This window comes from Mustela nivalis (genome assembly GCF_964662115.1).
Source record: "Mustela nivalis genome assembly, chromosome: 8".
NCBI classification, from domain to species: Eukaryota; Metazoa; Chordata; class Mammalia; order Carnivora; family Mustelidae; genus Mustela; species Mustela nivalis.
In genome coordinates this window covers 142,282,137-142,294,697 of record NC_139027.1, presented here as the reverse complement: position 1 = coordinate 142,294,697, position 12,561 = coordinate 142,282,137, and the positions used below count along the sequence as shown (strand labels likewise).

The 12,561-nt window shown below is 66.0% G+C and overlaps 1 protein-coding gene across 4 annotated transcripts; it reads left to right on the top strand.

Annotated features, from left to right (window-relative positions):
• The first annotated feature begins 778 nt into the window (after window positions 1-778).
• On the top strand, window positions 779-11,764 carry GATA5 (GATA binding protein 5). 4 transcript variants are annotated; one of them, XR_014315807.1, is made up of 7 exons: window positions 779-1,050; window positions 1,226-1,790; window positions 2,984-3,159; window positions 9,062-9,187; window positions 9,587-9,674; window positions 9,934-10,096; window positions 10,513-10,649. XR_014315807.1 is itself a non-coding variant. In XM_082746402.1 (7 exons), exons 2-7 carry the CDS (start codon window positions 1,247-1,249, stop codon window positions 10,581-10,583), a joined length of 1,215 nt encoding a protein of 404 aa, XP_082602528.1. In that variant the 5' UTR covers window positions 780-1,050; window positions 1,226-1,246; the 3' UTR covers window positions 10,584-10,694. The 4 variants fall into 4 exon arrangements, 2 of the variants coding, with proteins under 2 accessions (XP_082602528.1, XP_082602529.1); XR_014315808.1 differs by having other exon boundaries at window positions 10,428-10,559; XM_082746402.1 differs by having other exon boundaries at window positions 780-1,050; window positions 9,972-10,096; window positions 10,428-10,694.
• The last annotated feature ends 797 nt before the right edge of the window (window positions 11,765-12,561 follow it).

Below are 12,561 nucleotides of genomic sequence, written 5' to 3'. Positions count from 1 at the left end.
TCCCCCCACCCATCCCACATTTCTGGCTCCTGGAGGAGGTCTTCCTGCGGCCCCACTGCTCGCCACCGCCAGGGCCCAGCGAAAGGTCCCACCTAGAGGCAGAGGCGAGGAGCGCGGCTGGGGCCTGGGGCAAAGGGACTGCAGCCAGGGATCCAGGTCGCGCCTGCCAACCCCGAGCCCCGGACCCCCGACCCCCACGCCCACCCCCACTCGGGGATCGCGCCGGAAGTTGCCCTGCTTGGTCAGAAACGGAGGAACCGTGGGAACCCCGCTGCACTTCGCGCATGGGGTGGCCCTCGTGCACCCGGGTGGAGCCCAGGGACACCGAGCTGGGCGTCCCCGTGGGAGCCGGATCCTGGCGCTGGGCCCCGGATCCAGCGGCGCAACGACGGAGCGCCGGCACCGCATGTGCCGCAGCGCGGCGGACCGGCTCTCGGGCTCGTCCGCAGGAACCCGACACGACACCGGGCCAGCCTCGGTGGGAGCCCCGCGGGCGAGGAGGGAGGCGTGCGTAACCCCGAGTCCCCCGAACAAATTTAGGGACGTTTCCGCGTCCCAGCTAGCCCGGGGCCCGACGGAGCACCAGCCGGCTCCCCCGCCCGCTGGAGCCGGAGCCGGCTGCTGGGTGCCCGACGCCCCGCGCCCCGAGTCCCGACCCCTTTCCCGCCGAGCCCCGCGAGCCGGGCCTGCTCGGGTCACGTGGCGCCGCGGCCGCAGCCCCAGCGCTGACCCCGCGGGAGGGGAGGGGAGGGGAGGGGAGGGGAGGGGAGGGAGGGGAGGGGCGCTGGGGCGGGCGGGGCGGCGCGGAGGCGCGGCGGGGCGCCCGGGATTCCCCGCGGAGCTGCGCGGCCCGGGGTTCCCAGTCCTCAGCCCGCTCGTCGCCGGCCCGCAGAGTCCGCCGCGCCCTCCGCGGGAGAGCCCCGGTCCCACCCGGCGCCTGCTCCCAGCGCGGCGGGGCCCCCGCGCCCAGGCCCCGCGGACGCGCCGCCGCTCCCTCTCGGCCCCCGCCGCGCCCACCCCGGGAAGCTCCGAGGCCCGGCCGTGGAGGAGGTGAGCTCGGCGGGGGCGGCTGCGCCAGGGCTGTCCCGCCGGCCGCTCGGGGCCACCCGCGGTCCGCCGTTCTGACCCCGCGGCGGGCTGGGGAGGGGGTGGCGCGGCACGAGCTCGGACGCCGGCCGGGGTGCACAGTGGTCGCGAACTCGACGCCCGTCCCTCTTCCCTGCAGGTCAAGGCCACGGCGGGGAAGATGTACCAGAGCCTGGCGCTGGCCCCGAGCCCCGGCCAGGCCGCCTACGCCGACTCCGGGGCCTTTCTGCACGCGCCAGGTGCCGGCTCCCCGGTGTTCGTGCCGCCCGCGCGCGTCCCCTCCATGCTGCCCTACCTGCCGGCGTGTGAGCCGGGCCCGCAGGCCCCGGGGCTGGCCGGGCACCCCGGCTGGGCGCAGGCGGCGGCCGCAGACTCATCAGCCTTTGGCTCCCGCAGCCCGCACCCACCGGCCGCTCAGCCGCCCGGAGCCACCGCCTTCCCCTTCCCGCACAGCCCCCCGGGGCCCAGCGGCGGTGGCGGCGCAACGACCCGGGACGGCGGCGCCTACCAGGGCGCGCTGCTGGCCCGCGAGCAGTACCCCGCCCCGCTCAGGCGGCCAGTGAGCGCCTCCTACCCGACTGCCTACCCAGCCTACGTGAGCACCGAGGTGGCCCCGTCCTGGACCCCTGGACCCTTCGAAGGCAGCGTCCTGCACGGCCTCCAGAGCCCCCCCGCTGGCCTCCCCGGCCGCAGAGCCTCCTTCGGTGAGTGTGAGACTGGGGTACTGGCCCCACAGGGGTGCGAGTGCGCACCCTCCGAACCCTTCCCTGCGGGGCCCAGAACTGCGGGGACACGTACACCCAGGCAGACGGTGATCTCCGCCACACTCTAGCGCTCCTTGAGCTGAAAAACCCGGGTCCTGAGTTCTGACACCTTCCTAATGAAGTGTTTCTACCTTTCATTCACCTGAGCTCCCCATTCCGGATCGTGCGGATTTAGAGCTTACCTCCTAGGTGCTCTTAGGAAAAGTTTTGGAAGTGGTTTTTATAAAACTCAAACGACTGGCTTCTGTAAGTAAGCTGCCGCTTCCACCTCTGCTCTGGAGTGCTTACATATTCTAATTTGAGACCCGGTTTCAATTGCTCCCCTGGGGTATAAATTTGGATAATCGGATTCGGGGCCTGGAAAGCGGAGATTTGCCCCACCTGGAGTCTCCGACCCTATGAACCCTGTCTCACCCCTGCGGCCAAACGCGGAGGGCCCTGCTGACTCACATTTGCTGCCCCAGGGACCAGGTCCTGCCTCGCGGCTGGAGGAGGCCTCACTGGCCCGCTCTCCTTTGTGGGCCTTTGGCCCTTGCTGGCTTCCCCACGCAGAACGCAGGGTCCCCTCCCCCGAGCCGAGGGTGTCCCCACAATGACTGATCCCCACCCCACCCCCACAGAGTGCCTGGCCCAGTGCCCCTGCGGTCCCCCTTCCCCCGCGTGGGCCCCTGGTGGTGACAGGGTTGCCCCCACCATGAAGCTGACAGTGAAGGGCCCCCAGCCCCCGTGGGATGTCCCCTTGCCGTCAGCGTCACCACCACCTTGTGAAAGTTGCTGAGAACAAGGCCGCTCCTGCCTCCTCCGGGGGTGGAAATTACTCCCCGGCTCCGGCTCCGGTGGGGGCCCCCCCTGCTGTGCACCCTGAGGTTTGACTTATTAACCTTCCCCCCCCACCCCCCACCCCCGTCCCTACCCCCGCCCTGCCCTTCGGAAGGCAAACCCAGCAGTTCTTTTTAATCTGGCACAAGCTGTATTGTATGTAAAGTTAAGAGTTAAAATCAGATACAATCAATTTTGAAATACAATAAACTCGAGGTGCACCTCAACAAGGGTACGCAGCTGTGGACCCGCGGGCTCGGGGGAGGCCAGAGCCCCGGCCCGAGCCCCAGCCCACGAGCTGCCCGTCCCCGCAGTGTCGGACTTCTTGGAAGAGCTCCCCGGCGAGGGTCGCGAGTGCGTCAACTGCGGGGCCCTGTCCACACCGCTGTGGCGTCGCGATGGCACCGGCCACTACTTGTGCAATGCCTGTGGCCTCTACCACAAGATGAATGGCGTCAACCGGCCGCTGGTGCGCCCGCAGAAGCGCCTGGTGAGTGCGCAGCCAGGCCCAAGCGTCCCGCAATCCACACCCGGTGTGGGGCTGGGAAGAGCAGGAAGGGGGCGGGCAGCCTGGCTTCCCATGGGCGTGGGCGGGTGGCCCTGGGGCTGCGCTAGGGAGCCTGGAGGCCCAGGACCCACGGCAGGACCTGCTCTGAGGATCCACTGACAGGGACAGAGGGGCACAAGCTGGGTCCCAGCTGGCCTGAGGGGCCCCGCCCTGGGGCTCCCACAGTGGCATGGGCACTAGGTGACTGGGCCCAGGCATGGGGCTGGGGGCTGGTGGGGAAGGTGCTGCTTTGCTGGAGGCAACCGAAATCCTGTGCAGGGGGCGTTTTGGGGCCCTACCTCTGGGGGAGCACTTTCTGCCCTGTACCAGGTGGTTGGGGCTGAGACCGGGTTAGGGTTGTTCAAGGCGCAGAACTTGTTTTCACTTTTGTTTTCTTCTGGCGTGTGGCGGGGCGCAGAGTGGGGGACTGGGAGCTTGACTTTTGCCCCCAGCAGGGCAGAGTCCCCGGAAGCTGTGTAAGGGTTTAAAGTCACTGTATCACACACCGCCCCACAGGCAAACTCGGATGTTCACGTACTCTGTTAAGAGCAAGGGCCTGCTTTGTTTGCAAGCTGTTGAGAGCTGCTCCGGGGTCTGAGGTCTGGGCAGGGCTGTTTCTGGGGGTTCCTCCCCTTCTGGTCTCATGCTGGTATGAACCCATGAACCCTTTCAGGGCCAGTCGGCTGGTTCTGGCCGGTTCTGGTGCCTGGGACCAATGGGAATGAGGGGGCTGGTCTCCCCGACCCCCCGGGTCTGCATGGTCCTCAGGAGCCCGACTTTATTGGAAAGGCAACTCCTGGGCCACGGGAGCCCCCCACGCTTCCAGGCCCCTGACCAGGCAGGTGGGAAGCAGGACTGACTCAGGCTGTTTGGGGGAAACCAAACAGCCTGAGTCCGTCCTGATCTAGCCTGGCATTTGGGGCTCCCCCAACTACCCTCCACTGCACTGTGCCTTTTGGGGTAACTCAGAATGCATGCCGCCCCCCCACTTTTATCCCTGCCCCCGTGGTCATGCCCCGTGACCCGACCCAGCAGCTTGGCATCTGATGTCGCCCTCGCTGAGAAGGAAACTGAGGCTGAGAGCAGCAGTGTCCTGGGGGACTGCAGCCCCAGCCCGGCCGCTCCCGGCTCCTTCCACGCTCTCCCAGGGGGACACACTGGTAAACAGGAAAAGGTGTGGTGCCTCCCTGCCTTTGCCCCCCACCCCACACAGGGCACACTCCCTGCGGAAGGTCCTGGCCTGGGGGTGAGATAGCCACTTAGGCCTTGAGGTAGTTACCTTTGTAATTGCCGAGTGATGACCCTCGGGGCTCAGAGACCCTTGGAGGGCCCCAGGTTCCAGCCAGGACTGCCTGCCTCCTGCTCCCATGCACAGTCCGCTCCCCAGGAGCCTGCTTGGCCCTGTCCTGGGTCTCCCGGCCCAGCCCCTTCCAGACACACACACACACACTGTCCCCGTGCTGTAAAGATCAATGAGGCAGGGCGTTTGGGCCTTGGCCTGTTCAGGGGACCGGCTGAGGACACGGCCTCTGGCCTGGTGAGGACTCTGCCTGCTAGTCTGGGGACATGGACCAGTGGGAATGAGGGGGCTGGTCCCCCCGACCCCCCGGGTCTGCATGGTCCTCAGGAGCCCGACTTTATTGGAAAGGCAACTCCTGGGCCGCTCCCAGGAGTTGTAGCTTTAAGATGCTTCCTGGGGAAGAGCCCCTTCGTGCTGCCGATCTCCCCAAGACCTCAGGCCTCGGAGAGTGGACAGTCCGGTGGCCCTGTGTCCCTGTCCAGGCAGATCTAAGTGCAGAACATACCTGGGAAGTGTTTGCCAAGTGGGACTGGGGGCCTGGGGGTGTTCACGGAGCCATCCTACTCCTGTCTGGCCTCGAGCTGCCCGAACGGGTTTCCTCTGGTTTGTTTCTGGGTTCCTGCCTGGCAGGCAGGGAGGGCTGCCCCGCCGCTTCCCCGCGGCCGGTCCCAGCAGGGCCAGGCTCACGCGGAAACTCGGAGGTTCTCAGAGAGTCCTGGGACCAGAGCCCGGCCCACGGGGCTCCCTTCCACGGGGGACTGGCCAGTGGCCCCAGACTTGCCCCCACCAGCGCCTCGCTCTCCCTCACGTGTGGCCAGAACTGATGCCCGGGGAGACATTTGTCCCAACCTCCTCTTCAATGACCAGAACCGTTCTAGAAGGCCGTCAGCAGCAAGCGAGCGTCCCCCTCCCAGCAGGAGCTCATATCCCTGCTGCACTTTGGGTCCCACATGTATCCTTGGTGCAGGCGGAAACCCTTGAGCCGAGGCTTCGGTCGGTGTGGACGCGTGGGTAGTTGAGGTGGCTCTGCAGACCGCTGCGTGCCCGCTTGCGTGGCCAAGTGCTCTAGAGCCCCTGGCACCCCTCCCCCCACATGCCAGAGCCCTGCAGCCAAGGCCAGGGGACGGCTGACGCCAGCTCCGGGAAGTGGCCCGTGCCGCATGAGGCCCGGCAGCCTACGCCCAGCGAACCCAGGCCTTGACGAGGACCCTGGGTTTTCCTTCCTGCGTGGCCCGCCTCCCAGCTCTCGCCCCTGGCTCGGTTCGCCCTTGAACAGCAGGGGACACGCGTTACCAGGTAAAGTGTCCACCACGCGCTCTTTTCCAAGAGCGTGGGAGGACCCGCTCCACATTGGGCCGTTTTCTGTGAGCCGAGGTGCTTACTACCCCCACCACCACCCCGCTTCAGACTCACCTCACCCCTGCAAACCGCACAGCCAGCCCCCTGCTCCTTGCCCTCCGCAGGCCCCGCCCCTGGCTCCACACTGCCCAGCGCCCCCAGTTCTTCTCTGGCAGCAAGGGGGCCCCGAGAGCGGCCAGGCCCGGCTGCTTGTCCGGGCAGCGAGCAAGGACGGGCGGACACAGGAGGGACGGCGGCGGGGACGTGTCGGGGACATGGGCTCAAAGGAGGGAGGAGGTTCTGTCCACCCGGCGCCTCCTGCCTCTGTGTCCCTTGCGGACCGCGCGACCCGATGACAGGAGAGGAAATAGAAAGGAGCAAACACTCTGAAATTTGTTCCCCTTGTCTTTTAATTTATGCTCACTCGGAAATAATTCACTCCTCACCCGGGCTCCCGCCGTCTCCCTCGCACTCCCAGGGTGCAGAGTGACGTCGTGAGCCGCTGAGGCCGCCGCCTGCACACCCATGTCTCGGGGCGCCTGTGGCTCTCCTTCTTCTGAGACACGTGGGACGTTTGTGGGAGGAGCGCGCGAGCCTGAGTGTGTGTGCGCGCGAGCGCCCCTGGAAAGTAGCCCTGGTGTTCAAAGCTCGGCCAGCGTGTGTGTGTAGGAAGGACTTGGTGACGAGGGGCTGGCGGGGTGCGGTTTCTCCGGACGGCGGGCTGGCAGGGAGCAAGGCCTGGTGAGAGGGCCTGAGGGTCCCAGCGGGATGGGGACAGCAGAGACGCAGCAGAAGCGGGGACCCGCCGGGTTCAAATACCCGACGCTCGGGTATGGGGGTCTCAGACAAGCCGCAACTAGGATTTTAGCGGAAGTAGGTCCCAAATACTGCATGGGGGCAAACTTGGACTTGCCGCTTGTCTGAAGTCCACATGGAGCCGGGCAGCCTGGGGCCTGGGGCAGGTGCCAGGGCCTTCTCCCACTGTAGGAAGGAGGATGGCCTGGGGGCGGCAGGGACCCCGCCTCATGAGGGCCGGGGGGACTGGCTGTGTGCATGGTTCCTGGCACCTGGAGACAGATGGGAGAGAGGGACAGGGCAGGGAGGGGGACAGGACAGGGAGAGAACACCCAGATCATGTCCAGTGAAAGCAGCTGCTTTCTAGGCAAGGTCAGGCTGGGGACCCTGGTCGACTCCGGGTCGGGAGCCCCCTCCTGCCTGTGAGCACGTGCGCTGTCTGGCGGAGGCGGCAGCGACCATTCCCTTCCGGTCCCGCTGGGGGCTGAGCTGGGCACCGGCTTTGTCCACTCCGGCTCCTGCGTGAGTCCCAGCCCTAGGTGCTCCCGGGGAGACGGCCGGGATCCGTGGGAGGCGAGACCTCAGGGAGGTTTCCCCGTCAGGGCCACGGGCTTGGCCCAGTGCTCCTCTAGAGTCTCCAGGGCCTCGTCCCTTCCTTCCCTTTTGGCCCTATTGTCCCAGAGCCTGGGGCAGAATCCTGGCTGGAACCTGGAGGCCAAGCCTTCCGCTAAACGGCGTGGAGTTCTCCGGAGCCCACGGCGGCTGCCCACAGCGGGGAGGGGAGGGGAGGAGCCGGGAGGGGAGGGGACGGGAGGGGACGGGAGGGCAAGGAGGCATTTTCACGTCTTGGGTTTTCTTGGTAATGGCTGGGCGGGGGGCTGGAGACGGGCTCCTGCTCTCCCTCCTGGCCATTCCCGGGGGCAGGCCTGTGCCCTCGACCAGCGGACCACAGCCTGGGGAAGGGGGTGGGCAGGAGCTGGTTGGCGGGGCCAGCCGCACTCCGCCGCTACAGAAGGAAGGCTCTTAGAGACTGTGGGAAGACGGGAAGGCTGAGCCTGGCCCCTGTCCGCCACTCCTAACCCAGGGCACGTTCCTTTTGTGGCTGCATTTGGCCCCCTTACCTTCGATTGACCCCCAGCTCCGTCCTGGAGAAGCCCAAGAAGAGGAAATATATCATGGGGACGATTTGGATAAAAGGTCCTCATGGGCGTCTGTGCTGGTGCCCCCGGTGCCATGGGGAAGACCGGTCAGAGACCCCGTGTCCCACCGCTGTGGTCCGGGTGAGGGGGCCAAGGACCTGGACGGGGCCTCGGTGCAAGTCGGGGGACGGTTGGGCAGCTTCAGACACCAGAGGGCCGGGACGGGGGCTGGGACAAGACAGTGGTGCTCCCCGAAGATGGAGCCTGGCGTCTGGGCAGGTTGGAGCTGCCAGCAGGCTGTGCTGAGGGGTACAGGGGTACAGACTTGAGTCCGAGGTCTGAGGCGCCGCCGGGGCGGGGGGAGGTGGCCGGCACCCCAGCCTGGAGGTCCCAGAGTGCAGGTGAACCCACCCGTCCGACACAGGCAGGCTGGGCTCTGGCCCCTCACGGAATCCTGAGCAGGTGGGAGGGCCCCTGTGTCAGGCCCACCCCAGCCGGCCAGCTTGGCAGAGCCCCGTCCCAAGCCTTTTTAGGTCCAGACTCAAAGCCCCGAATGAGCTACTCTCTTAGAGTCCCTGGAGCTGGTGGCGTCTGGGCCTTGCCAGGCCCCCAAGTGCAGAGAGGTTTGGGGTCTCTGGCCCAGTGAGACCCACGGAATTGGGGGTCAGTGCTGCAGGGATACGTGGGAAGGAGGGAGGCCTTTGGAATGTCAGGGCCTCAGGAAAGTTTTGGATGGGGACGGGCACGAGGGAGGTGTGGGGGCCCAGCCTGATGCCTTCAGCTTGCCGACGCTGGAGAGAGCTTGCGCTGAGCACGCGTGCTAGATCCGTCTTGGAAGGCGGTTGCCCTGCCTGCTTAGCCTGGGGCCTGAGCTCCAGGGGGGACCCTGCGGCCCAGGGTTGGGGGTTCTGCTCCATCCCAGCAGCCTGGGGTGAAGCTGCGTTGGCCGTGAAAAAGAGCACCAGAAAGCAATTGCCTTTTTGTGTTGGGTCCTTCATGGGTCCTGACCCCAGGACTGCTGGATCTGTTCTCATCCCTTTTTACTGGGGGGGAAACTGAGGCCCAGAGTGGTGAAGTGACCCGTCCCACAGTTCAAGGTGCAGGGAGTCAAAGCTCCAAGGAATGCAGGCCCCTGGGGGGCCGACCTGACGACCCTGGTGCCCGAAGCCTCCTTGCCCGGCCCCACGTGGTCCCGGACTGGCTGCGGGTCCGTCCCGAGTGCCGCTGGTAGAGCCCAGGGCCCCCGCTCACACGGGCCTCCCACCGTCCGCAGTCCTCATCCCGCCGCGCGGGCCTCTGCTGCACCAACTGCCGCACGACCACGACGACGCTATGGCGGCGCAACGCGGACGGGGAGCCAGTGTGCAACGCCTGCGGCCTCTACATGAAGCTTCACGGGGTGAGCGGGCGCATGGGGGGCACGGCTGCTGCCGCCGGGCGGGAGGCAGGGAGGGGCGGGGCATGCCTCCCACGTGGCCACCACCCACTGCCCGCACCTCTGCCGTTCCCGCCTGCCCCCCCAATCCCCGGCTCAGCCTGGGACGGGGGTGGGGGGCTAGGCCCCCTGGGGTGGTATGTGCACCCCTACAGCTCTGGGGGGTTCGGGCCTGGACCGGCTCCTGCCCCCCCTGCTGAGGAAGGGGCCACGCCAGGGCCAGCTGCACCCCAGATGGGGTTCTGAGGACCTGCTCGGCTCCCTGAGTGGCTCCGCAGGCCGACACGAGGGCCTGTGGCCGTGTGAGGGGCCTGGGGATGGGCAGGGACAGGACTAGCCGTGGCCCCTGCCCGCCCCTGCCAGGTGCCGCGGCCCCTGGCGATGAAGAAGGAAAGTATCCAGACGCGGAAGCGGAAACCCAAGAGCGTTGTGAAGACCAAGAGCTCTTCGGGTGCGTGGGGCAGGGCCTGGTGGGACGCGGGAGGGAGCCCAGCCCCCCGCCTCGCCCCGTGGAGTCCCTGCAAGCGTCTCAGACTCCCCCGTTAGACAGTTACGTGTTGGGCTCAAGCACTGTCCTTCCGAAGTGCAGATGCGCCGACTCTACCCTGGTGGCATCTGGCCTGGGGGCAGTGGTGTGGGCCCACCCAGCTGGGGCAGGAGGCAGGCTGAGGGCGCCACAGCCAGGCCCTCTCGTTGACTGGCCTGTGCAGCTCGGTCTGGCAGCTTCTGTAAATGCCCCACCTTCCAGGATGCCCAGCACACAGCACAGCCTCGCCGCCTTCCGTCCCGGACCCGGAGAGCCCAGCGGCTGCTTTGAAACCCAAACGCAGCCTGGCGTCCCCTTCATGCCCTGGGTCCAGCGTCGCCTCCCAGGTAAGGCAGGTGGGGTGGAGTGCGGTGTCCAGAGCTGGCTCCCAGCTACTCCTCAAGGAACCCCGACTCCCTGACCAGGTCAGACCCCAGCTCTGCCCTCATGGCCTCTCCCAGGAGCGCAGGGCTGGGCACGCAGGTGGTCACTGGTACCAGCAGCAGATGCCAGGCTTCGAGCCGCACACGTCATCCCGCCCATCGCAAGGAGGCCCAGACGCTAACCCTGCAGAGGCCCCTTAAGGCAAATAGCCGGGTCGTGAGGGCTCCTTTCCCAAGCGACGCCGGCTGGCCATTCCTGTCCCTGCACTCCCATAATCCCCTGCTCTCCCTCCAGGCCTCCAGCCAGGCAGACGACCCCCTGGCCCCCAGCCACTTGGAGTTCAAATTTGAGCCCGAGGACTTTGCCTTCCCGTCCACAGCCCTGGGCCCCCAGGCTGGCCTTGGTGGGACCCTGCGCCAGGAGGCCTGGTGTGCGCTGGCCTTGGCCTAGGTGTCCGGGCACCCAACAGACCCATCTCACTGCCCGTTGGGGTCCAGCACAGTGGAGAGAGCTCACTGGGCCCACCCACCCGAAGAGACAAGCCAGTGGGACCTTGAGGCTCTGGGCAACCCTCGCCACGGTGAGGGGGAGGCCTCTGTACAGACGGCGGTCAGGCCCCAGAGCAGGAAGAAGGCTGAAGAGAAGGACCTGCGCCCACACCACAGACAGCCGGGGACTCTCCTAAATGCTGTGGCAGGTCAGGCCCGGCCACTCCAGCCAAGGCTGACCTGGGACGCCCATTGCCAACTTGAGTTCTCTTGTCAGCATTTGCCATCACCATGTTTACACGTTACAGAAGTTGGGAAAAACCCCAATCTCCTACCATGAAACCAGAATCACAGATGAAATGCCGAGGTCAGGCCCACAGTGTGAATGCCGGGAGCGGCTGGACATGACGCCTCCTGGAGCCTCGGGATCTGTCCCTTTCTCTCGCCTGATGGACAGAACTACGGCACGGAGAACTTCCCCTCCTATGAGTGAAGGACTGCCAGGGACAGATGTGTAGGTCGTGCACTGTACCAGGATGCCACCCCAAGGGCACGCCACTCACGCTGTAGTCATCATCTACTTGTGTATTTATTTGGATGGTTTTCCCAAAGGGGGCAGTAGGGGTCCTCATGCTGACTGAATCTGTGTGTTGTGACCATTTCTGACAGGCAGAGTACAGGACCTGGGTCCCCATGCTGACCTCACAGGCTCTGTCAGGGCCGGTGGCCGGGTGACCACATGTCCTGGCTCACCTGGGGTCAGTCCAGCTTCATTTGTTGCCCCAGTGGAATTGTTAATAACACGGAAGCCCTCCCCTCCCGGAGCAGGGTGACAAATCAGCAGGCCGTGCTGGCGGGAGACCGCTCTGCCCACGGGAGCCAGGGAGGCGATAGGGAGGGGTGGGAGTGGGGCTCGCCAGGCCAAGGGGCCGCATCCTTGCTTCCGCTCGGCGGCTGCAGCATGAGCAGGCTGGAGAAGCTGCGAGTGCCAGCTTCCAGAATGGGTCCGTCCGTCTGTCTGTCCTGAGCAGGCACCTGGAGTTCGAGCTGCACAATTCACATGTGATCTTGTCTTTTTTTTTTTTTTTTATCAAAGACAAATGAAGCCATGAGAAAAAATGTAAAATAAAGACATTGATTTTACATTGCCTTTTCCCAAATGCTTATGAGGCTTTCCAGCCTCGTCCTTGCAGGCCAGGTCGGCCCCCCGTCTGGCACTCAGTCGGGCCGTCTCCACGTGTGCTGGACCTCACTAGCCACTCCGAGTGGGTCAGGAGTCCCTTAGGCACAGGGCCTTCGAGGCCACCGGCCAGCATGGGAGAGGGACCCGGGGTCAGCGGGCGCCCACACTTGGAGAGGTCCGCGCTCCCGGGTCAGGTGTACGGGCATTCGGGGCGCTGCCCTGCCTCGTACTGCTGCACTGGCCGGTGGTGAGGGGACAGGGACCAAGATGTGGTTTGGGGCACTGAGAGCCCGTGTCCCCATGTAGCTCTCAGGCTCCTCACGGTGGGTCATCGGGCAGTCAGGCAGTGTCGGGGTGAGCCCGGAGAACACGAGGCATGAGTTGGGCCCCCAGGCAGGCCAGGCGCTGGCACCTCTCACTTCTGGATGTCCACAGAAAGTCACTAACATCGGGGCCTTGGCCCCATCTGTGAGTCAGGACCCCCACCCTGCTACATGGAGGGCTTCAGCAGGGGCTGCCCAGATCTGGGTGAACCAATGGGCCCGTTTAATGCAGACTCTTGGGGTCCGGGAGCCTGCGTGGTGGCCAGCACCTAGGGTGCCTGCAGAGCCACAATGGGAACCGAGTGGCCAAGGCCAGGCTGCGGAGGAAGACCCCCGGGGTGCAGTCTGTCTAACGGGTCACAGCCAGCACTTTCGGAAAGCAGACTGGGCAGGAGAGGTGGGAACAGAGTTGTACCTGCAGGGTTTTGCCTGTG